The sequence below is a fragment of the Oncorhynchus kisutch genome, linkage group LG12, assembly GCF_002021735.2.
Source record: "Oncorhynchus kisutch isolate 150728-3 linkage group LG12, Okis_V2, whole genome shotgun sequence".
Lineage (NCBI taxonomy): Eukaryota > Metazoa > Chordata > Actinopteri > Salmoniformes > Salmonidae > Oncorhynchus > Oncorhynchus kisutch.
The window spans coordinates 22,935,454-22,960,064 of NC_034185.2; the positions used below are offsets into that span (position 1 = coordinate 22,935,454).

Below are 24,611 nucleotides of genomic sequence, written 5' to 3' on the forward strand. Positions count from 1 at the left end.
AATAACTATGTTTTATCTGTCAGTCATGGGATGGTACCGTATTGGACACCTGCTGTGTGGCTAGTGGGGGAGAGGGGCCACCCTTTGTTCTGAATGACACCTGGTGTCATGTCTCGCTGTGGGTGGGACACGCCCGCCATTTGAGAATATATCTGGGTAAAGTGACCTTGTGTGTATGTGTAAATGTCAGGGACAAATAGGAACTTTGAGTCCACGCCGCCCCAGAAAATAGATAACAGTGGCTGGTGACCAGGTCCCCTAGTTTTCCTGCAAAAGCAGCTTCATCAAGCTTAACGATGCTATTTGGGCTGTAGTTATTCATGTTCCGTAAGGTTCTACTCCATTTGCAGGGAAATGGCTCTCGTCTGGGACTGGGAGTGGATAGAGTGCTCATCTGTCTTCCGTTCTTGTCATTGTCCTCCAGGCCATTGAGACCAGTCTGATGAGGAAGTCCAGCGGGGGACTGACGTACATCGCTGAGTGGAAGGGCGGCCTGCTGGAGCACAAGATGGGTCACCTGACGTGCTTCGCCGGGGGCATGATCGCCCTGGGGGCGGACGGAGCGCCCGAGGACAAGACGGGTCACCAGATGGAGCAGGCCTCAGAGATTGCCCGCACCTGCCACGAGTCCTACGCCCGCACCAGTGAGTCTGACTGACTGACCCCGTCGTCTGGGGAACATCAGTCTCCGTGTCTCCCTCTACACAGCAGTGGTAGGCAACGGGGCCCAAGTGTGTACAGGCTTTTGTTTGTATTCTGCTTGAACACACCTGATTCAACTAGTCCAGCTAATCTTCAGATTAGGCTGTGATTAGTTGAATCAGGTGAGTTAATGCTGGGCTGGAACTAAATCCTGTACACACTGCAGCCCTTCAGAACCAGAGTTGCATACCCCTTCTCTGTAAAGTGTCTCTCTATTTCATATACCTCCTTTAGATATTGTTTCAATCATAGAAACCTAATACTGTAGCTCCGCTCTGCAAGATCATAGTACCTGGCATTACTCTCTGAAGGCCTTACCTTTTTTAGTCTAAAACTCTCTCCCTCCCAGGTGAGACCATATTAGTTCTGAATCCTCTACAAAAGGAGGTGTGGGTGTCAACAACAGCACACTCACTGTCTCTCAATCACTCTCTCTCTCACACTCACTCACTCACTCACTCACTCACTCACTTCTCTTCAGGAGCTGTTGAGCCTGGTTTCTCTCTGAGGCCAGAAGGGCTGCTGGGTAGACAGAGCATAGTGCCAGCCAGGTTAGTCTGAGTCAGAGGGTCTCTCCTCTCTCACTTCCTCTGGTCCGGATTGACCATCAGGAAATCTATTAGGGCTGGGAATTGCCAGGGACCTCACAATACAATAATATCACGATACTTACGTACCGATACTATATGTATTGTGATTTGATGTTCCAAACATATTGCTCACCATGTGTTTGGTGCAGAAGGACAAGAGAGCTATGAGAAAGTGAATTTTGATTTCAAAAGAAGATGGAGAACAAGCTATGAAGGGAAAATACTGGGGGTTTTGGTGCAGGTACAGCAAACTAGTGCAAAAATAATATTGCAATATTGTCAAAACGATACGCTATATCGTAAAAGATTATATGCCGATATGCAACTATAAAAAAAAATCCTCCATCACTACAAACTATCTATCCATCTAACTATCTATATATTTACTATCAACAGAACTGGCTGAGGACATCACTAGATTAGATTAAAATACGGTTCTATGAAGCAGCGTAATCCCCTGGCCCTGCCTAACTCCACAGCACCCCTGTGCCCCCATTCAACCTCCAACCCACCTCCATCCTCTCCCCCTACCCCCGCTGAGCCACTGCCTGCTGTGTGCATAGGTGCTAGTTCTCATCAAACAGGGATTACAGGAAATAACAATATTGCTAAACTCTTAATTCACACAAAATCACATGACGAACTCCCTTTACCTTTTGAACTTTGCCTTACTCATAATCTGGTCTCTTGGCTGTGAAATGTCGTCATGGGTTCATGCTCCATCCAGGAACTGAAGTTGAGTTTTTTTGGTTCTCTTGACATTCTGTGTCCTTTACTTTCCCCTAGAGCTGGGTTTTTTGTTGACATGTTGTCTTCTTCCTTTGTTCCCATGTCATAGCCCTGAAGCTGGGCCCAGAGGCGTTCAGGTTTGACGGAGGCGTGGAGGCCATCGCCACGCGGCAGAACGAGAAGTACTTCATCCTGAGGCCAGAGGTCATAGAGACCTACATGTACATGTGGAGGTTCACCCACGACCCTAAGTACAGGGAGTGGGGCTGGGAGGCCGTGCAGGTGAGAACTACAGTAGGGTTGGGCAGTATCCCGATTTTCATATCGTCATACCGTCCTTCTCTTACACCGGGACTTACTATATTATCGGCTTAGTACACAAGTGGTCGCCATTGGGCCGTCTATTACCAAAATGCTAACAAAATTAGCACAGGTAATCGTGAATTTGCATAGCGGCTTCTAGCTAAATATGCAAACAAAAATAAACAAATTGCAAAGATAGTCCGTCCAGATCATAAAGTTATACACTACCGTTTAAAAGTTTGGGGTCACTTAGAAATGTCCTTGTTTTTGAAAGAAAAGCACTTTTCTTTGTCCGTTAAAATAACATCAAATTGATCAGAAATACAGTGTAGACATTGTTAATGTTGTAAATGACTAATGTAGCTGGAAACGGCAGCTTTTTTTATGGAATATCGACATAGGCGTACAAAGGCCCATTATCAGCAACCGTCACTCCTGTGTTCCAATGGCACGTTGTGTTAGCTAATCCAAGTTTATCATTTTAAAAGTCTAATTGATGATTAGAAAACTATTTTTGCAATTAGGTTAGCACAGCTGAAAGCTTTTGTTCTGATTAAAGAAGCAATAAAACTGGCCTTCTTTAGACTAGTTGAGTATCTGGAGCATCAGCATTTGTACGTTCGATTACAGACTCAAAATGTCCAGAAACAAAGGACTTTCTTCTGAAACTCAGTCAGTCTATTCTTGATCTGAGAAATGAAGGAAATGAAGGCCATAAGAGAAATTGCCAAGAAACTGAAAATCTCGTACAACGCTGTGTACTACTGTACTACTTCACAGAGCAGCTCAAACTGTCTCTAACCAGAATAGAAAGAGGAGTGGGAGGCCCCGGTGCACAACTGAGCAAGAGGACAAGTACTTTAGAGTGTCTAGTTTGAGAAGCAGATGCCTCACAAGTCCTCAACTGGCAGCTTCATTAAATAGTACCCGCAAAGGGCCTCCCGGGTGGAGCAGTGGTCTAGGGCACTGCATCGCAGTGCCAGCTGTGCCACCAGAGACTCTGGGTTCGCACCCAGGCTCTGTCGCAGCCGGCCGCGACCGGGAGGTCCATGGGGCGACGCACAATTGGCCTAGCGTCGTCCAGGTTAGGGAGGGTTTGGCCGGTAGAGATATCCTTGTCTCATCGCGCACTAGCGACTCCTGTGGCGGGCCGGGCGCAGTGCACGCTAACCAGGTTGCCAGGTGCACGGTGTTTCCTCAGACACATTGATGCGGCTGGCTTCCGGGTTGGATGCGCGCTGTGTTAAGAAGCAGTGCGGCTTGGTTGGGTTGTGTTTCGGAGGATGCTTGGCTTTCGACCTTCGTCTCTCCCGAGCCCGTACAGGAGATAGGAACTAGATAGGAACTACTAACAATTGGATACCACGAAATTGGGGAGAAAAGGGGGTAAAAAAAGAATTGTACCCGCAAAACACCATTCTCCACGTCAACAGTGAAGAGGCGACTCCGGGATGCTGACCTTCAAAGACAAACTGGCCAATAAAAAGAGACATTTAAGATGGGCAAAAGAACAGTGGAACTCATCCAAAAGGCTTTGACTTCTCAAACATGTCAGAAAGCTGAGACGATATGACGCCCCATCATCTTATTAATTGAGGCACTTACTTAGATGTCAAGTTAAACTAGGCTTTGTGTTAACACACAATTCTGCGTTTTTCACTCAGGAAAAAAAATATAAAACGTATATAAGAAATATCTTGCTGCGTTTTGTAAACACATACAGTGCCTTGCGAAAATATTCGACCCCCTTGAACGTTGAACGTAGATCTCTGCAGTTCATCCAGAGTGATCATGGGCCTCTTGGCTGCATCTCTGATCAGTCTTCTCCTTGTATGAGCTGAAAGTTTAGAGGGACGGCCAGATCTTGGTAGATTTGCAGTGGTCTGATACTCCTTCCATTTCAATATTATCGCTTGCACAGTGCTCCTTGGGATGTTTAAAGCTTGGGAAATCTTTTTGTATCCAAATCCGGCTCTAAACTTCTTCACAACAGTATCTCGGACCTGCCTGGTGTGTTCCTTGTTCTTCATGATGCTCTCTGCGCTTTTAACGGACCTCTGAGACTATCACAGTGCAGGTGCATTTATACGGAGACTTGATTACACACAGGTGGATTGTATTTATCATCATTAGTCATTTAGGTCAACATTGGATCATTCAGAGATCCTCACTGAACTTCTGGAGAGAGTTTGCTGCACTGAAAGTAAAGGGGCTGAATAATTTTGCACGCCCAATTTTTCAGTTTTTGATTTGTTAAAAAAGTTTGAAATATCCAATAAATGTCGTTCCACTTCATGATTGTGTCCCACTTGTTGTTGATTCTTCACAAAAAAATACAGTTTTATATCTTTATGTTTGAAGCCTGAAATGTGGCAAAAGGTCGCAAAGTTCAAGGGGGCCGAATACTTTCGCAAGGCACTGTATCTAAAAGGCTTCTCATTGTAATTTCTGCTCGGTTTCAGACTCATTTGTGCTTCAGTTGCACTTCTGAACTCGGATGAGAATTCACTAACGGACATTTTATCAGCAGACAGCGCTCCCACTGATGTGGAGCTTCTTTTCTCCAGTACTTTTCTCAGTGTAGCCAGCCTATTTTTCTTTGTTAAAATGCAAGATTAACTTAAACAAAACATTAGGAAATGTAGCTGGCTACATTCTTTCTGTGATAGGCCTGAACAGTTGAAATATGATGCCCATGCATTGTTTTTTCTAAAATGACCTTGCTTTTTCATTGTAAGCTTATTTTCTTGTGTGGCTTCTCGCCAAATAGTGTTGCGCTTCTATTGTCATCTGATGAAAATGAAGTTATTTTATATCGAATGTGTTGCTCTAATGTAATTCCTGTGTCGGAAAACTATAGTTGCACATCCTTGATCACTCTATTGAAGCAAAAAAACACTGTTTAATTTAAAACAATGCACAGCTGGACTCACCTGCTCCCGCTTTCTCCTGTTGTGCTGTTTACAAACAAACACGCGACTGACTCGACGGTGTTGGGGAACAAAGTAATAACGCCATCTGCTTTATCTCCTAACGCATTGCACGAGATGACTGCATTTATTTCAAATGTATTGAAAATTGCCTGGTATTTAAAAAAATCATGCCATGGCTATTTACAAATACCCCGATATACGGTGTACCACCCAAGCCTAAACTACAGTACCCATCATACATCATAACTATCTCACCACAGTCCTTCCTGTCATGTTTGTGTCACTCTGTCCCTTCTTAACCTCCACTGAGAAGAGACTTCCCTTGAAATCACAGTGAAAAGGCATTCCAATAGACCCCTGATCACTGTGAGCTGTAGACTCATTCAGGTCTACTCATGGCTAGTTCTGAGTGCAGGAGTCTCCAAAACCTCTGAGACTCTTCCTTTCTCTCTCTTGCTCTTTCTTTTGCTCTCCCTCTCTCTCTCTGTCACTCTCCCCTGTCTGCTGTATCATTGCCATGCTGCAACAAAACAGTGGCAATGCTGATTGCCCAGATCCCAGAGCTGTGTAATTGTATCCACTAATGACATGAGATTACCTATGATGGGCCTTGTGTTAGCCATAAATCAGCCTGCCTCTCTACCTGCCTGCAGATATTGTACCTCAACCTTGTTCTGCCAGACTGGATGTGTGAGCGCTACAGCCCCAGCCCCTTCCTCATCAGCCCTGTTTTCTCCCTGAGTCATTGTGCCTAAGGCAGCCTCCTCTCCTCTCCTCTCCTCTCCTCTCCTCTCCTCTCCTCTCCTCTCCTCTCCTCTCCTCTCCTCTCCTCTCCTCTCCTCTCCTCTCCTCTCCTCTCCTCTCCTCTCCTCTCCTCTCCTCTCCTCTCCTCTCCTCTTCCCCCCTACCCCCAGACAGAGCAGCCACACTGAATTGAAATGTGCCTACTCAGCAACTAGCTAGCACCGTGCATACATCTCCAACACACTGACATAAGAACAGAGTCAGCTCAACACTTCTCCCTCCACTATCACGTTCTTGTCCCCCGTCTACTGTCTGTTCTCTCTGTGTCTCTCAGGCTCTAGAGAAGCACTGTCGTGTGGAGGGGGGCTACAGTGGAGTGCGGGACGTCTACGCCTCCAGCCCCAACCATGATGACGTCCAGCAGAGCTTCTACCTGGCCGAGACACTCAAGTAAGACCCTCTAGTCACACACTGTCATTCTGCATAGAGGCATCTGGATACCGAGCATTACAACTTTCACCTTGCCTTTACATTTGAGTCATTTAGCAGATGCTCTTATCCAGAGTGACTTACAGTTAGTGCATTCATCTTAAGATGGCTGGGTGGAAGACCCACATATCACAGCGGTACCGGAGCGCCAAGTCTAGGTCCAAAAGGCTTCTTAACTAACAACTTCTATCCCCAAGCCATAAGACTCCTGAACAGCTAATCAAATGGCTACCCAGACTATTTACAGTGTCTCCCCCCCAACCCAAATCTTTTAGCTGCTGCTACTCTCTTTTTATTAGCTATGCTTAGTCACTACCTCTACCTACATGTACATATTACCTCAATTACCTCGACTAACTGTACCCCCGCATATTGACTCTGTACCAGTCACCCCTGTATATAGCCTCGTTACTGTTATTTTACTGCAGCACTTTAATTATTTGTTACTTTTCTATTTTCTTCCTTTTTTACTATTTCAGTTCATTTTAGTAAATACTTTCATGACTTATTTTTCTAAAACTGCATTGTTGGTTAAGGGCTTGTAAGTAAGAATTTCACTGTAAGGTCTACACCTGTTGTATTTGGCACATGTGACAAATAAACTTTGATTTGATTTGAAGTAAGTACAGTTTTCCTCAATAAAGTAGCTATCAGCATAGTCCGAGCTAGTAAGAGGGGGAAAAAAGTTAGGTGCGATTGTTAGTCCATTAGATAAAAATACATCAGGTTTGTTGGCATGATTTTGTTATCCTACATCCTCCCCCAGAACATACCCTTGAATAACTACAGTATTCGATTTTCTTAAATATAATCGGACAGGTGGGGTCATGAATATTCCTCCCCATCATGCCAACTAGACAGTTATCTTCATCTTATCGTGTGTGGATGAGTTTGACACCCACACCGTTTCATGACATCTAAGATCTGCTCTAGAATTTCATCACACCTTGAAAAACAGACGTCTCTTTATGTTGTATTCCTGACATTCAGTTTGTTTGAACACTTCAAAACAGATCAGAAGTAGAATAATGTCCTTCCCCCACTGAGTACTCTACCTCTGTCTGTGCTGTGCCTGCGGGCCTCTGAGGAGAAACTACTGACGTCCTGGGTGTATTGTATTGTCACGGCCGGCTCAGACAGACAGGCAGGCAGTGTGCTGTGGACTACAGGGACCTCAGCAGTCTTCTCAGAGATAGCAGCAGTCACATACAGAGATAGATAAGAGGAGGCGGCGGCGGCAGGCAGGCAGACAGACAGAGCGCTTTTACTGAGCCCATTATACCCCCCCCTCTCAATTCAATTTCTCTCTGTCTCCTCTCCACTTTCACCATTGATAAGAGCAGAATGCCCGAGGAGTAGATGGACTATAGAATGGTGTATAGATGGATCTCTGTCTTTTTTACAGTCTAATCTTGGTCTGAGAGAGCATTAACCCCCCTCTCTATGGGTTCTGTTAAGTGTCATTGGTGTTGTTTTGTTTCTATTGAGGATCAGTGGTGTTTTGTTTCTATTGCGGGTCAGTGGTGTTTTGTTTCTATTGCGGGTCAGTGGTGGTGTTTTGTTTCTATTGCGGGTCAGTGGTGTTGTTTTGTTTCTATTGCGGGTCAGTGGTGTTGTTTTGTTTCTATTGAGGATCAGTGGTGTTGTTTTGTTTCTATTGCGAGTCAGTGGTGGTGTTTTGTTTCTATTGCGGGTCAGTGGTGTTGTTTTGTTTCTATTGCGGGTCAGTAGTGTTTTTGTTTCTATTGCGGGTCAGTGGTGGTATTTTGTTTCTATTGAGGGTCAGTAGTATTGTTTTGTTTCTATTGAGGGTCAGTGGTGTTGTTTTGTTTCTATTGTGGGTCAGTGGTGGTATTTTGTTTCTATTGAGGGTCAGTGGTATTGTTTTGTTTCTATTGAGGATCAGTGGTGTTGTTTTGTTTATATTGAGTGTCAGTGGTGTTGTTTTGTTTCTATTGAGGGTCAGTGGTGTTGTTTTGTTTCTATTGAGGGTCAGTGGTGTTGTTTTGTTTCTATTGAGGGTCAGTTGTTTTGTTTCTATTGAGGGTCGGTGGTGTTGTTTTGTTTCTATTTAGGGTCAGTGGTGTTGTTCTGTTTCTATTGAGGGTCAGTGGTGTTGTTTTGTTTCTATTGAGGGTCAGTGGTGTTGTTTTGTTTCTATTGAGGGTCAGTGGTGTTGTTTTGTTTCTATTGAGGGTCAGTGCTGTTGTTTCTATTGAGGGTCAGTGGTGTTGTTTTGTTTCTATTGAGGGTCAGTGGTGTTCTTTTGTTTCTATTGCGGGTCAGTGGTGTTTTTGTTTCTATTGCGGGTCAGTGGTGTTGTTTTGTTTCTATTGCGGGTCAGTGGTGGTATTTTGTTTCTATTGAGGGTCAGTGGTATTGTTTTGTTTCTATTGCGGGTCAGTGGTGATATTTTGTTTCTATTGAGGGTCAGTGGTATTGTTTTGTTTCTATTGAGGATCAGTGGTGTTGTTTTGTTTATATTGAGTGTCAATGGTGTTGTTTTGTTTCTATTGAGGGTCAGTGGTGTTGTTTTGTTTCTATTTAGGGTCAGTGGTGTTGTTTTGTTTCTATTGAGGGTCAGTGGTGTTGTTTTGTTGCTATTTAGGGTCAGTGGTGTTGTTTTGTTTCTATTGAGGGTCAGTGGTGTTGTTTTGTTTCTATTGAGGGTCAGTGGTGTTCTTTTGTTTCTATTGCGGGTCAGTGGTGTTTTTGTTTCTATTGCGGGTCAGTGGTGTTGTTTTGTTTCTATTGCGGGTCAGTGGTGGTATTTTGTTTCTATTGAGGGTCAGTGGTATTGTTTTGTTTCTATTGAGGATCAGTGGTGTTGTTTTGTTTATATTGAGTGTCAATGGTGTTGTTTTGTTTCTATTGAGGGTCAGTGGTGTTGTTTTGTTTCTATTGAGGGTCAGTGGTGTTGTTTTGTTTCTATTTAGGGTCAGTGGTGTTGTTCTGTTTCTATTGAGGGTCAGTGGTGTTGTTTTGTTTCTATTGAGGGTCAGTGGTGTTGTTTTGTTTCTATTGAGGGTCAGTGGTGTTGTTTTGTTTCTATTGAGGGTCAGTGGTGTTGTTCTGTTTCTATTGAGGGTCAGTGGTGTTGTTTTGTTTCTATTGAGGGTCAGTGCTGTTGTTTTGTTTCTATTGAGGGTCAGTGGTGTTGTTTTGTTTCTATTGAGGGTCAGTGGTGTTGTTTTGTTTCTATTGAGGGTCAGTGGTGTTGTTTTGCTCCCCTCTTTTTGGAACCTTGTCACAACACTCTGGTGTGACCTTATAGAGAGGTCATGGGCTCTGTGTCCTGCTCTGCCCCGGGGCTAGGTACGGTAGCCACAGCCACGTCACCATGACTCAGTGAGATAACAACAAGCTGCATGCAGGAGAGAGGGAGAGAAAGAAAGGGAAAGAGGGGTAGGAAGATGAAGAGAGAGATGGAAAGGGGGGACCCGGGGAGAGAGGAAAAGATGACAGGTTCAAGGTTGGGCTAGAGTAAGGATAAGAGGCTAAGTGAGGGAGGGAGACTTGCTTGACAGAAAAGTTAAATATGTTTTCACCCTCCTGTGCATTTAATAACTGTGCAGCACTTTGATGTTGGTGTTTATTTTCCTTTTGTGGTCAAACCCCTGGGCTAATCTGCCTCTCTGACTGATGCTGCTATGAAACGCTGTGTGAGTCCCACCGCTTAATAGAGCCGTTCAAACGTCTGTAATATTTAATGGTGGTGGAAAGTGATGCAATTTGGCGAATAGGGTCTCCAGATCCCAGGCCTCCCCAAATGTCTTGTTTACTGATGCTTGCAAAATCCATCTATTAGACACTGGCTCTCCCTCACTCCCTACTTTCTTCCACTCCATTTTGTTTCTGCTTCTCTTTCCCTCTCTCACCCTCTCTTCCTGTCTCCCCTCTCCTTTCTCCTCTCTCTCCTCCCTTTCTCCATTTCTTTCTGCCTCATAGCCAGGGTCCTCCTCCTTCCTCTCTTAGAGTGAGGTCACATTAGTAATGATGACTCTGGCTGTTTGCTTTGCTGTCTCCTCCCGTTCCTTCCCAGAGAGGTGGACTGTGCTGTGGGCTTGTTGCCGTGGTCTACTGCATTAACATGTTCCCCCAGATCAAAAGCTAAGCACTTGTCAACATGAAGGGGCCCAAAAGCCCTCCCGATGTTCACTTTGTTCCCAGTATTAGGACACGAGACACTGTTAAAGAGGGATGCTATGCTTTGACTTAATGAGTTATTTTACTTTTATTCATCATTCCTAGTGTAGTGCAATGGGGCTTTGAGTTTTGAGTAATCACTTGAGTTCTGAGAACACTGGGGGCTCACTGACTGTGATGGACTCAATGTTCCTCCCCCTAGCTGTTTGTTGGTGTGGTTTAACTGTTGGGAGGAGTGCCTGGACTCTCCCACCCACGGCCTTTAATCATCCCTCTCTGTAACATCTGGAGCCACCTCTCCTTTCTCTCTCACTCTGTCTCATTCTCCATCTTTATTTATTTTGATTTCATCTTTATTTAACGAGGCAAGGCAGTTAAGAACAAATTCTTATTTACAATGACGGCCCACAAAGACAAAAGGCCTCAATTAATTAAATAAATAAATATAGGACAAAACACACATCACGACAAGAGACACCACAACACTACATAAAGAGAGACTTAAAACAACAACATAGCATGGTAGCAACGCATGACAACACAGCATGGTAGCAACGCATGACAACACAGCATGGTAGCAACGCATGACAACACAGCATGGTAGCAACGCATGACAACACAGCATGGTAGCAACGCATGACAACACAGCATGGTAGCAACGCATGACAACACAGCATGGTAGCAACGCATGACAACACAGCATGGTAGCAACGCATGACAACACAGCATGGTAGCAACGCATGACAACACAGCATGGTAGCTACGCATGACAACACAGCATGGTAGCAACGCATGACAACACAGCATGGTAGCGACACCACATGGCAGCAGCACAAAACATGGTACAACATCATTGGGCACAGACAACAGCATGAAGGCAAGAAGGTAGAGACAACAATACATCATGTGAAGCACCACAACTGTCACGAGTGTCCATGATTGAGTCTTTGAATCTCTCTCTCTGAACATGGAGTGGTGTCCGCAAGGTCACCGTGGGGACTCGGGGTGGGCATGGCGGAATCCGGATCCAACAAGTGTCACCTCTGTACCTGATTAAGGACGTGTAGGGTATAGATCCACCTCCACTCGTCCCCCAACCGTTGGTTCTGGAATCAACTTTTGATTTGCGACCGGTTCACTCGCAAAAACTTAATGCCGAGTGCGATAGCTTTTGGCATGCGGTGACCAAGCTGCTGTTTTCTGCCAAAGGAAACAGAAATTGTTTAGTCTTTTGTCATTTTTATTTATTCATTGATTTGCATTGTTGGCTTGGCTCTCCCCAAGCTTGGCAGGGAAATATTGGCATGGGAGAGCTCCTGAACTGGTTGTTCCCTGAGTTGGTTTTGGGACGTGTCTTCGTGAGACCACCCCCGGCCCACCACCACCACCGTCTCTGACACTCTCAGACATCTAGTAGATGTTGTCCATGATTGCATCAGTCAAAACTCAACTAGGACTTGAGGTTGTTGGTTTAAATAAGTGGTCGGTCTGAGGTCCTCATGTTTTGTTGATCACATATGAGTGTTTGAGCTAAGTTGAGTCTCTCTCTCTCTCTCTCTCTCTCTCTCTCTCTCTCTCTCTCTCTCTCTCTCTCTCTCTCTCTCTCTCTCTCTCTCTCTCTCTCTCTCAGATACCTGTACCTGCTCTTCTCTGATGATGACCATCTTCCCTTGGAGCACTGGGTGTTCAACACCGAGGCCCACCCCCTCCCTGTCATTAGGAAGGAGATGACAGACAAGCCCAGCCAGCTGGAGTAGAGTGGTCCTCCTGGATCACCCCCTGACCCCTCCCACCACCAAACTCCTCTACCCCCTCCCCTTCTGAGCAGTGGGCGGAGCTGTCTCTTACTCCTCCCCCACCATGGGTGGAGCTCACCCAGGCAGGCCGCTTCGATGGCAGACTGGACTCTCCTGTTTTGGAGTCCCTGACCTGACCAGACCAGATGGAACCGGACCGGCTGCCTGCCTCTCCAGAGCCAGACTGCCCCCTACTGGGGACTGGGAGGAACCACCTCATCCAAGAGTTCTCCTCTTGTCATCTTGTAAAGATAGTCTGCATGCTCCCCCCTCCCAGTGCTGTAAATCTACCCTCCTCTGTGAGGAGAACAGGACACTGCGCTGTAAGATTTGCCGTCACTCCAAAAAAAGCCATACTGATTTGAAGAAAGATTTGTCATTTATTTTCTTTCGTTCTTTCCACCATTTGAGGTATGTGTTTGTGGGTGTGACTGACAATAGATCAATGTCAATCAACATATCACATTTGTGTTGTTCTTATCGTAAGTATGATTTTAGTCACACTTTAACAATGGACCATTTAGGTGGATTTCTGTTTAAGACCCAGAGCTTGGTTCTCACCTGCTTGATAGTCAAATCTTAACTAGTGCCTTTCAGTCTAATATGGTCTATCAAATAAGCAGTTCAGGCAAATGGCAAGGTTTTTCATTTAAACCGGTAGGTAGGTATCATCATTGTTCAGATGGCATGGTTGATTGATGGCTTTGTCACCTCCTCTACCACACTGACATCTGGTGTTGAACACCAGTAATACACCAGTCCAGTCAGATGAGTGTAGCAGGTCAACATAGAGTATTAAAGGAGATGAAGTACCTTGATGGGAAAAGACCTGCACTGAGAACAACCTCTGTTTTTAAATAAGTAGAAATGTTGACTATCTATCTGTTCCCTTCCTCCTGAAGTATGGAACGTGTGGACAGTAGAGTTAATTCCTTCTACCAACATGTCATCAATTCATTCAGCCTAGTCCCCCACCCCCATCATCATGTTCCTTTGTTTTTGAATTGACAAAGTTGACATGTGCTTTGTTTTGTTTGTTTGTTCCTTTATTACAGGTGGTAGAGACATTAATCCATGTGATGTAAAATAGTTGCTTTGCTGTTAATTTATTCCATAGTACATAGGAAGGAAGGTTTGGCATCAGGCACCTTGGTTGCACTGTGGAGAGAATGGGCCCTGTGTTGTTGTTTAGGTGCATTATTTGGGAGACGGGAGAGAGACAGTGTGGGGGAGACAAGGGCAGAATCAGACCAAGAACTTGGGAGTCAATCATATGTAATGAATGCATCGAATGAATGTACCATCAAATGTGAACTGAAGATTATTTGACCTTTTGTTGTTCTAAATTTGTTTGTTGAGATTTATTTTTTGTTCCTTTCTTCTGGACAGCACAAAATGCTGAAACAATGTGTTGTGGTACCCAGAGCAATCTATTTAAAGAGGTGGGACATTGAGGTTCCTGCATTATGAGGCATTTACATGACACCTCAACATTCTATGGCAGCCATGTTAGTTCCCCATTTATGTTACATAGGGAATATTTAAATAATGATATGTAACGGAATGTCTAGGATAAGAAATATTCCAAATTCGTAGTTTGCCCAACTCTCTAAAATATATGGCTCTGGCGGTACCAATCAGAGGAAGCTGTTAGTCAGTTCAGAAGAAGAGGAAGCACAAAGAGGAGTTGTTTAGTTGTGTTGAAATGCAATGAGAAGATGCAAGGAAGGTTGTATGTCCACTACACTGATGGCATACACTCACATATGAACATGCATACATACATGCTGAATACTGTATAAAGACAAGATGATGAATACATCGAAGTGGTCACACTGTACATGCATATCGTATTCAGAAGTACACACTACACACTCACACGCTCCAACACACTTATGAACATGGAAGTTTATGGACACTCAGAAATTGATTTTCAGGTGACCACAGGACCCATCAAACCACTGTTGTCTCATCATAAAGGCAAAGTTAAAGGGGAGCGGATTTGTATCAAACTAGGTCTCGTGGTCCTGTTCTTCTGTAGTGTACATCTTTCACAGTCAGGGGCCACTGATGTCCACATAGTACATCTTATTGGGAAATAAACGGGGTAGGATCAAGAGGTCTTGAAGAAGGGCCTTCGTCATGGTTGAAGTCATTTTCTTACATTAGAGGATAGACCAGACAAGAGGTTTGAGAAGCTGATATCAGCCCACTACTGGAGCCAAACTCTGCTTTCTACAGCATTCTTTAAGACATAATAATAATACCGGTTTACCTTACTGGAGGAAGCAATGTTAATGAGAGAAACTGTGATATCCATGTAGGCTGACATCCCTACTACCTAGTTCAGTTCGGTAGCCATTCCGGCTCCAGGGAAGAGCGTCACTATACACTGTGATACACTGTAGATATGAAATTGCTGCATTCACCATCTCTGCACTGTCGGAGAGCCTAAGTGGTTCTCCTGACTGTTGCAGCTTTAGGGAGCAGCAGAGATTACTCGTAGTGATACTGAGAAACTTCAAGTCGCTGTAAAATGCTAACACATGACATATGAACCATTTCCTTTCATCTTTGTTTCAGATCTGCAGACTAGAAGACGTGCTGTTCATTTCAAATTGACTTTGTGGTTGAATATTGTGTTGATGATCTCTCACATTACAATGCCTTTTATTTGTGAATCTCTTGTTAATGGTTTTGTGAAACAACCTCAAATGTAAATGGTACAATAATGCTGATAATCATTCCATTGCACATAGTTTATTTTGGTTTATATGCAAGTTTAATTTTGTGAGGAATTGTTCTGTTCTGTTTTTTTGTGTGTGGTTTGTTATTGAAATGTAAATATTCCATTCTGGCAAATATGCCATTATACATTTATATAAATCTTATGAGCTTAAATGATATTAAATGAGCAGCAAAATGTTTCATAAACTATATTTGTTACACTTCTATTGTGAATAAAACAATCTTTAATATCAAGCATTTTTGGTGTTTTCATTCTGAAATGACCTCGACATCATTTATATTAGTGCTTCCAGACCAGGTCAAATGTGTCTGACGGTCAATATGTGATTATCAGAGGAAATTCAGAACTGTCTCACTCTCACACTCAGAATTCATTGACAATCTTAGATTTGACTGCCTCCCTGGCTTCATTTTCTATCTGTAATTTTGTAATGATTGGGATCCAAACCACTTCCAAGTGAAACTGTGTGTATAGCTATTATCCACTAGGTGGCAGAAGAGTATCAAAACCCTTTCAGTGTTAGCTTTGGTTGGCACAAAAAAAAACAATCTGTTTGGATAGTTCCATCTGTGCCACTGACTTAGTCGGGCTTTAATTCCAGTTTGCCTACAAATTAATAATTGATATGTTGGCTTCACATCTCCATCTCAATCAAAAAGATCAGTTAAAGAATAAGACTAAATCAAATCAAACTTTAAATGATGTTTGATTTGATTTTTGGTTGAGATTGAGATGTGAATAAAAATAAATTATTAATTTGTAATCAATCAGAGCTTGAAACCCTAGAACTAGGTATTGTCTATTTTAGTTGAATTAAAACAATAGCTGTTGATGACTTTACAAATCCTATATAGGCCTAAATAGCATTATTTGCGATATATGGGTGATCTGTATGATCACGTTTCACTTGCTCTGTTAAACCTACCTTTTGGAATAGAGCCCCGCAGTGGAGGTGTCATAACACCCATAAAACCTAGCGGTCAAAAAGAGAAATGGTTCCAGTATTTTTTCCACCACAAATTTTTCCCATAGGGAATTTTATTGAATTGAGGTCCATCTAAAGCTAGGTAATGTACTGTATACAGTTGTGAACTAAGGACACAGGGTGGCAGCACAACCAAGAAATACACAGTAATAGCTATGAGGGACTTTGTCTATCCCTACACTGAACAAAAATATTAAACATGCCATATAAAGTGGTCCCATGTTTCATGAGCTGAACTAAAACATCACAGAAATGTTCCATACACATAAAAAGCTTATTTCTCTCAAGTGTTGTGCACAAATAGTTTACATCCCTGTTAGTGAGCATTTCTCTTTTGCCAAGATAATCCATCCACCTGACAGATGTGGCATATCATGAAGCTGATTAAACAGCATGGTCATTACACAGGTGCACTTTGTGCTGGGGACAATAAAAGGCCAAATCCAATCAAATTTTATTTGTCACATACACATGGTTAGCAGATGTTAATGCAAGTGTAGCGAAATGCTTGTGCTTCTAGTTCCGACAATGCAGTAATAACCAACAAGTAATCTAACTAACAATTCCAAAACTACTGTCTTATACACACAAGTGTAGGGGGATAAAGAATATGTACATAAAGATATATGAATGAGTGATGGTACAGAGCGGCATAGGCAAGATACAGTAGATGGTATCGAGTACAGTATATACATATGAGATGAGTATGTAAACAAAGTGGCATAGTTAAAGTGGCTAGTGATACATGTATTACATAAAGATGCAGTAGATGATATAGAGTACAGTATATACATATACATATGAGATGAATCATGTAGGGTATGTAAACATTATATTAGGTAGCATTGTTTAAAGTGGCTAGTGATATATTTTACATAATTTCTCATCAATTCTCATTATTAAAGTGGCTGGAGTTGAGTCAGTGTGTTGGCAGCAGCCACTCAATGTTAGTGGTGGCTGTTTAACAGTCTGATGGCCTTGAGATAGAAGCTGTTTTTCAGTCTCTCAGTCCCAGCTTTGATGCACCTGTACTGACCTCGCCTTCTGGATGATAGCGGGGTGAACAGGCAGTAGCTCGGGTGGTTGTTGTCCTTGATGATCTTTATGGCCTTCCTGTAACATCGGGTGGTGTAGGTGTCCTGGAGGGCAGGTAGTTTGCCCCCGATGATGCATTGTGCAGACCTCACTACCCTCTGGAGAGCCTTACGGTTGTGGGCGGAGCAGTTGCCGTACCAGGCGGTGATACAGCCCGCCAGGATGCTCTCGATTGTGCATCTGTAGAAGTTTGTGAGTGCTTTTGGTGACAAGACAAATTTCTTCAGCCTCCTGAGGTTGAAGAGGCGCTGCTGCGCCTTCTTCACGATGCTGTCTGTGTGGGTGGACCAATTCAGTTTGTCTGTGATGTGTATGCCGAGGAACTTAAAACTTGCTACCCTCTCCACTACTGTTCCATCGATGTGGATAGGGGGGTGTTCCCTCTGCTGTTTCCTGAAGTCCACAATCATCTCCTTAGTTTTGTTGACGTTGGAGTGTGAGGTTATTTTCCTGACACCACACTCCGGGGGACCTCACCTCCTTCCTGTAGGCCGTCTCGTCGTTGTTGGTAATCAAGCCTACCACTGTTGTGTCGTCTGCAAACTTGATGATTGAGTTGGAGGCGTGCATGGCCACGCAGTCGTGGGTGAACAGGGAGTACAGGAGAGGGCTCAGAACACACCCTTGTGGGGCCCCAGTGTTGAGGATCAGCGGGGTGGAGATGTTGTTGCCTACCCTCACCACCTGGGGGCGGCCCGTCAGGAAGTCCAGTACCCAGTTGCACAGGGCGGTGTGCAGTGTGGTTGAGATTGCATCGTCTGTGGACCTATTTGGGCGGTAAGCAAATTGGAGTGGGTCTAGGGTGTCAGGTAGGGTGGAGGTGATATGGTTCTTGACTAGTCTCTCAAAGCACTTCATGATGACGGAAGTGAGTGCTACGGGGCGGTAGTCGTTTAGCTCAGTTACCTTAGCTTTCTTGGGAACAGGAACAATGGTGGCCCTCTTGAAGCATGTGGGAACAGCAGACTGGGATAGGGATTGATTGAATATGTCCGTAAACACACCAGCCAGCTGGTCTGCGCATGCTCTGAGGGCGCGGCTGGGGATGCCGTCTGGGCCTGCAGCCTTGCGAGGGTACTCACCTCGGCTGCAGTGAAGGAGAGGCCGCATGTTTTGGTTGCAGGCCGTGTCAGTGGCACTGTATTGTCCTCAAAGCGGGCAAAAAAGTTATTTAGTCTGCCTGGGAGCAAGACATCCTGGTCCGTGACGGGGCTGGTTTTCTTTTTGTAATCCGTGATTGACTGTAGACCCTGCCACATACCTCTTGTGTCTGAGCCGTTGAATTGAGATTCTACTTTGTCTCTATACTGATGCTTAGCTTGTTTGATTGCCTTGCGGAGGGAATAGTTACACTGTTTGTATTCGGTCATGTTTCCGGTCACCTTGCCCTGATTAAAAGCAGTGGCCATCAATCCACGGTTTCTGGTTTGGGAATGTTTTAATCGTTGCTATGGGAATGACATCTTCAACGCACGTTCTAATGAACTCGCACACCGAATCAGCGTATTCGTCAATGTTGTTGTCTGACGCAATACGAAACATATCCCAGTCCACGTGATGGAAGCAGTCTTGGAGTGTGGAATCAGATTGGTCGGACCAGCGTTGAACAGACCTCAGCGTGGGAGCTTCTTGTTTTAGTTTCTGTCTGTAGGCGGGGATCAACAAAATGGAGTCGTGGTCAGCTTTTCTGAAAGGAGGGCGGGGCAGGGCCTTATATGCATCGCGGAAGTTAGAATAGCAGTGATCCAAGGTTTTTCCAGCCCTGGTTGCGCAATCGATATGCTGATACAATTTAGGGAGTCTTGTTTTCAGGTTAGCCTTGTTAAAATCCCCAGCTACAATGAATGCAGCCTCAGGATGTATGGATTCCAGTTTGCAAAGAGTCAAATAAAGTTTGTTCAGAGCCATCGATGTGTCTGCTTGGGGGGGAATATATATGGCTGTGATTATAATCGAAGAGAATTCCCTTGGTAGATAATGCGGTCGACATTTGATTGTGAGGAATTCTAAATCAGGTGAACAGAAGGACTTGAGTTCCTGTATGCTTTTGTGACCACACCACGTCTCGTTAGCCATAAGGCATACGCCCCCGCCCCTCTTCTTACCAGAAAGATGTTTGTTTCTGTCGGCGCGATGCATGGAGAAACCAGCTGGCTGCACCGACTCCGATAGCATCTCTCCAGTGAGCCATGTTTCCGTGAAGCAAAGAACGTTACAGTCTCTGATGTCCCTCTGGAATGCTACCCTTTCTCGGATTTCATCAACCTTGTTGTCAAGAGACTGGACATTGGCGAGAAGTATACTGGGGAGTGGTGCACGATGTGCCCGTCTCGGGAGTCTGACCACTCTAAAATGTGCAGTTTTGTCACACAACACAATGCCACAGATGTCTCAAGTTTTGATGGAGCGTGCAATTGGCATGCTGACTGCAGGAATGTCCACCAGAGCTAGAATATGAATGTTCATTTCTCTACCATAAGCTGCATCCAACGTCATTTTAGATAATTTGACAGTACGTCCAACTGCCCTCACAACCACAGACCACATGTATGCCGTCGTGTGGGCGAGCAGTTTGCTGATGTCAACGTTGTGAAAGAGTGGCCCATGGTGGCGGTGGGGTTATGGTATAAGCTACAGACAACAAACATAATTGCATTTTATCAATGGCAACTTGAATGCACCGAGACACCATGACGAGTTCCTGAGACCCATTGTCGTGCCATTCATCCACCGCCATCGTCTAATGTTTCAGAATAACAATGCACAGCCCCATGTTGCAAGGATCTGTACACAAATACTGGAAGCTGCATACTCACCTGCATACTCTGCATACTCACCAGACATGTCACCCATTGAGCATGTTTGGGATGCTCTGGATCGACGTGTACAACATCGTGTTCCAGTTCCCGTCAATATCCAGCAACTTCGCACAGCCATTGAAGAGGAGGGGGACAACATTCCACAGACCACAATCTGATCAACTCTATGAGAAGGAGATGTCACACCAGATACTGAATGGTTTTCTGATCCACTTTTTTTAAGGTATCTATATTCCCAGTCATGTGAAATCCATAGATTAACGCCTAATTTATTTATTCCTAGTGACTGATTTCCTGATATGAACTGTAACTCAGTAAAACCTTTGAAATTGTTGCATGTTGCATTTATATTTTTGTTCAGTAAAGTGAACTATTTCCAACCTAGACCAACTAAATGTCTCTTTGGCCATATACTTGATATTTATAGCTGATTATGCATGTATATTAGTCCTTAGTGATTGTTCAATACTTATCCTCTTTACCATACCTCTAAAGACTTGTCTACCTCGATGTCTGTTGTTCTACACATTTTCTATTATTTGTTGTTTGTTTTTGTGTGTTTTCTGGAGAGGTGAACCTCTGAATTGAAATAGTCATTAAACATTCGCCCAGGAGGGAAAAATATGTTTATGCAGTATCACTGACACCGCGGGGCTGATATGAACTGTGCTCCAGCAGGGGCTGCTATGCATCAGTGTGTTGCCGCTCCATGGGTAGTGCTCTAATCTGGGAGCCACAGTCACACAGCTGTTGGAGCTACGGGGATTGACCGGGATTGCAGGCATTAGAGAGGATTAACCAGCATCCAGCAAAACTACTACTGATACAGTATATTGGAAATGCATTATTTTAGGCCTGATGTGAGCAATCAAAAGGTTATGAAAACAAACTAAGAGACACGTCAAACATTTTATGCTGGGCTGGTGGTTGGATTCACGCCTGTGCTTGACTAGACAATTCATTTGTATTGTTTATTTTTACTAATTGATGTTAAGTGAATACCTAAAAGTGAATTTTGAAACTTTTTTCAGTTTATTAATGATGTCCAGTTCTCCTTTTTCAGATACCCATTCTCCTTTCTCTCCTCTGCAGTCTAAATGTTGACTTGATTTATAACTGTCTAACTGTTCTACAGATCAGAGCCACCAGGGAAGCCACTCTCTTTAATTTTCTCCATGTTCTGAATATTGGTTAAAAAAAATATACACGATTGACAATGTTCAACACAACTATTTTCCTATTTTCCTATCCATAATTCCTATCAAGACTAGTATAAGTGAAAGACAAGGTAATGAAATAGCTACGCAGAGAGACATTCAGTATATCATCTGCTGAATGTGTATCTTATTTGCAAATTGCTTTTTGAAGAAGTCAATTTAATGTGTTTTTCCTTTATGCAAATCAGCATGGAGCTTATTCTGTATTTGCTGTCAGGTTACAGCCCGTGTCCCACTGAGTCTGGGATGAAGCCGAGGATGCTTTCCTGTGGCGTTCCCATTGGATGAGGCTCCGAGAAGGAGTGGGGAGGACAGGGAGGGAGGTTGCTTTTTGAGGGAGGAGTGTATATTGTGTGGTATCTAGACCAGAGTGGCTAAGGCTCAGTTCACACTATGACACATCAGCGATCTGAGAGAGCTAATAGAGTTCAGCAGATTATTGGGACGACTTGGGGGAAATGAAAAGATTATGCACATTGAGATGACTCATGCTGCCTGGCAGGCAGCTCTCATGTAGGTAGGGGATTTGTGTGTTGGGACTTGGGGATACGTGTGAAGTAACTGTCAGTGTTTTATTAGAGGTCTGTGCTTTACTGTCTCTGTTGTTGTCTATGAATATTACAGTTTTCATCTTCGTCCTGTGTTCTGAGCGCCTAATATAATCCGTCACAGCCTTCCAGTCTCTGCAGGACACACACACACACACACACGCCCTCCAGGGCACACGATCCATTCTAAACAGCATCCTGGGTACTAAAACACCCCAGGGCTCTCTCCATCTGTTTTAGCTTCAGTGCTTTTTTGAACCTCTGCCCTGTGCTCTAGAGGACAGCATACTAAGATTATCGAAGGGAGCAGGAAGAGAAAAGATAAATAAACAGGGAACAGTGACATTTGATGAGACCTTGGTGCCTGACAGATAAATTAAATGCCTATTCATGTCTTAATATTTGATGACTGTTCTGCTATAATGTGCTGAGAAATGAGAGACAGGGAGACCTTATGTTTTATTAGGACCAAAGCAGAAAATTCTGCTGGAAGATGTTCTGAGCACAACTTTCATTTGACCATGTCCGCCCATGGGCTGTTTCAGCCCAATCAATTATTGGAGTGATGTGTTAATTGGATGAGTTGAGTCTGCAGCTCTATCATGGCATCAATTAGCAATGACCTCATCTATGTCGACAAGGGGCCATAGACAGGGTGCGTCGCAATGTACATTCAAAATGAGTGGAGTCACGAGCTCAGATCACAACTCACAATCAGTCCTTCTCTGACTGCCAATGAGAACAGGGTACTGAGAGACAGATAGAAGTATGTTTCCTTACAATACCACCTTAACCAATATTAAAAGTTCCACTCTAACTCTTAAGGTTGGGGACAAACCACCAGCTGAGTAATGGACACAGTTCTCCAGTTAACGAGATAGATGGTGGTGCCAGTAGTAATTAGATGATCACCAGATTCACCAGACTTCAGCTAATTGTCCCCTCTGAATGTGATGAGTGGGGAGAGAGCTGTGTGTCAGGGCACCGTGTGAGCTGTTCCGTCCATGGAAGAGATGGAGGAATGAGACCGTCACACTTGTCTTGCTGACAGACCCCAGATAGTGTGCCAGCTATAAGGGTGGGCTACGCCTGTGGTTGTGTGTCCTAGATACTGAAGCAGCATTGTGGCATTCTGCTCTGACCATAGTGTTGGAATGGCATGCATCATGGGCCAACGGCACTGCTGTCTCTCTCTCTCTCTCTCTGCCTCTCTCTCTCTCTATATATATATATATATATATATATATATATATATATATATATATATATAATCTCAGCAAAAAAAGAAACGTCCCTTTTTCCTTTTTCAGGGCCATGTCTTTCAATGATAATTCATAATAATTCAAATAACTTCACAGATCTTCATTGTAAATGGTTTAAAACACTGTTTCCCATGCTTGTTCAATGAACCATAAACAATTAATGAACATGTACCTGTGGAACAGTCGTTATGATACGAACAGCTTACAGACGGTAGTCAATTAAGGTCACAGTTATGAAAACTTAGGACACCAAAGAGGTCTTTCTACTGACTCAGAAAAACACCAAAAGAAAGATGCCCAGGGTCCCTGCTCATCTGCGTGAACGTGCCTTAGGCATGCTGCAAGGAGGCATGAGGACTGCAGATGTGGCCAGGGCAATAAATGGCAATGTCCATACTGTGAGACGCCTAAGACAGCGCTACAGGAAGACAGGACGGATAGCTGATCGTCCTCGCAGTGGCAGACCACGTGTAACAACACCTGCACAGGATCGAACATCACACCCACGGGACAGGTACAGGATGGCAACATCTGCCCGAGTTACACCAGGAATGCACAATCCCTCCATCAGTGCTCAGACTGTCCGCAATAGGCTGAGAGAGGCAGGACTGAGGGCTTGTATGCCTGTGGTAAGGCAGGTCCTCACCAAACATCACCGGCAACAACGTTGCCTATGGGCACAAACCCACCATCGCTGGACCAGACACAAAAAGTGTCCTTCACTGACGAGTCGTGGTTTTGTCTCATCAGGGGTGATGGTCGGATTCGCCTTTATCATCAAAGGAATGAGCGTTACATAGAGGCCTGTACTCTGGAGCGGGATCCGATTTGGAGGTGGAGGGTCCATCTTGGTCTGGGGCGGTGTGTCACAGCATCATCGGACTGAGCTTGTTGTCATTGCAGACAATCTCAATGCTGTGCGTTACAGGGAAGACATCTTCCTCCCTTATGTGGTACCCTTCCTGCAGGCTCATCCTTACATGACCCTCCAGCATGACAATGCAACCAGCCATACTGCTCATTCTGTGTGTGATTTCCTGCAAGACAGGAATATCAGTGTTCTACCATGGCCAGCGAAGAGCACGGATCTCAATCCCATTGAGCACGTCTGGGACCTGTTGGATCGGAGGGTGAGGGCTAGGGAGATTCCCCCCAGAAATGCCCGGGAACTTGCAGGTGCCTTGGTGGAGGAGTGGGGTAACATCTCACAGCAAGAACTGGCAAATCTGGTGCAGTCCATGAAGAGGAGATGCACTGCAGTACTTAATGCAGCTGGTGGCCACACCAGATACTGACTGTTACTTTTGATTTTGACCCCCCACCCCCTTTGTTCAGGGACACATTATTCAATTTCTGTTAGTCACATGTCTGTGGAACTTGTTCAGTTTATATCTCAGTTGTTGAATCTTGTTATGTCCATACAAACATTTACACATGTTAAGTTTGCTGAAAATCAACGCAGTTGACAGTGAGAGGATGTTTCTTTTTTGCTGAGTTTATATGT

The 24,611-nt window shown here is 44.2% G+C and overlaps 1 protein-coding gene across 1 annotated transcript in view; it reads left to right on the forward strand.

The window, feature by feature from the left end:
* The window catches only part of LOC109900720 (mannosyl-oligosaccharide 1,2-alpha-mannosidase IA-like), a 172,992-nt gene extending 157,575 nt beyond the window's left edge, over positions 1 to 15,417 (forward strand). Inside the window, exons 9-12 of the mRNA XM_020496488.2 lie at positions 425 to 644; positions 2,131 to 2,303; positions 6,336 to 6,451; positions 12,267 to 15,417. Coding sequence (XP_020352077.1) covers positions 425 to 644; positions 2,131 to 2,303; positions 6,336 to 6,451; positions 12,267 to 12,393 — 636 coding nt within the window. The 3' untranslated portion in view covers positions 12,394 to 15,417. The remainder of the gene's footprint in view (positions 1 to 424; positions 645 to 2,130; positions 2,304 to 6,335; positions 6,452 to 12,266) is intronic.
* Positions 15,418 to 24,611: the final 9,194 nt, after the last annotated feature.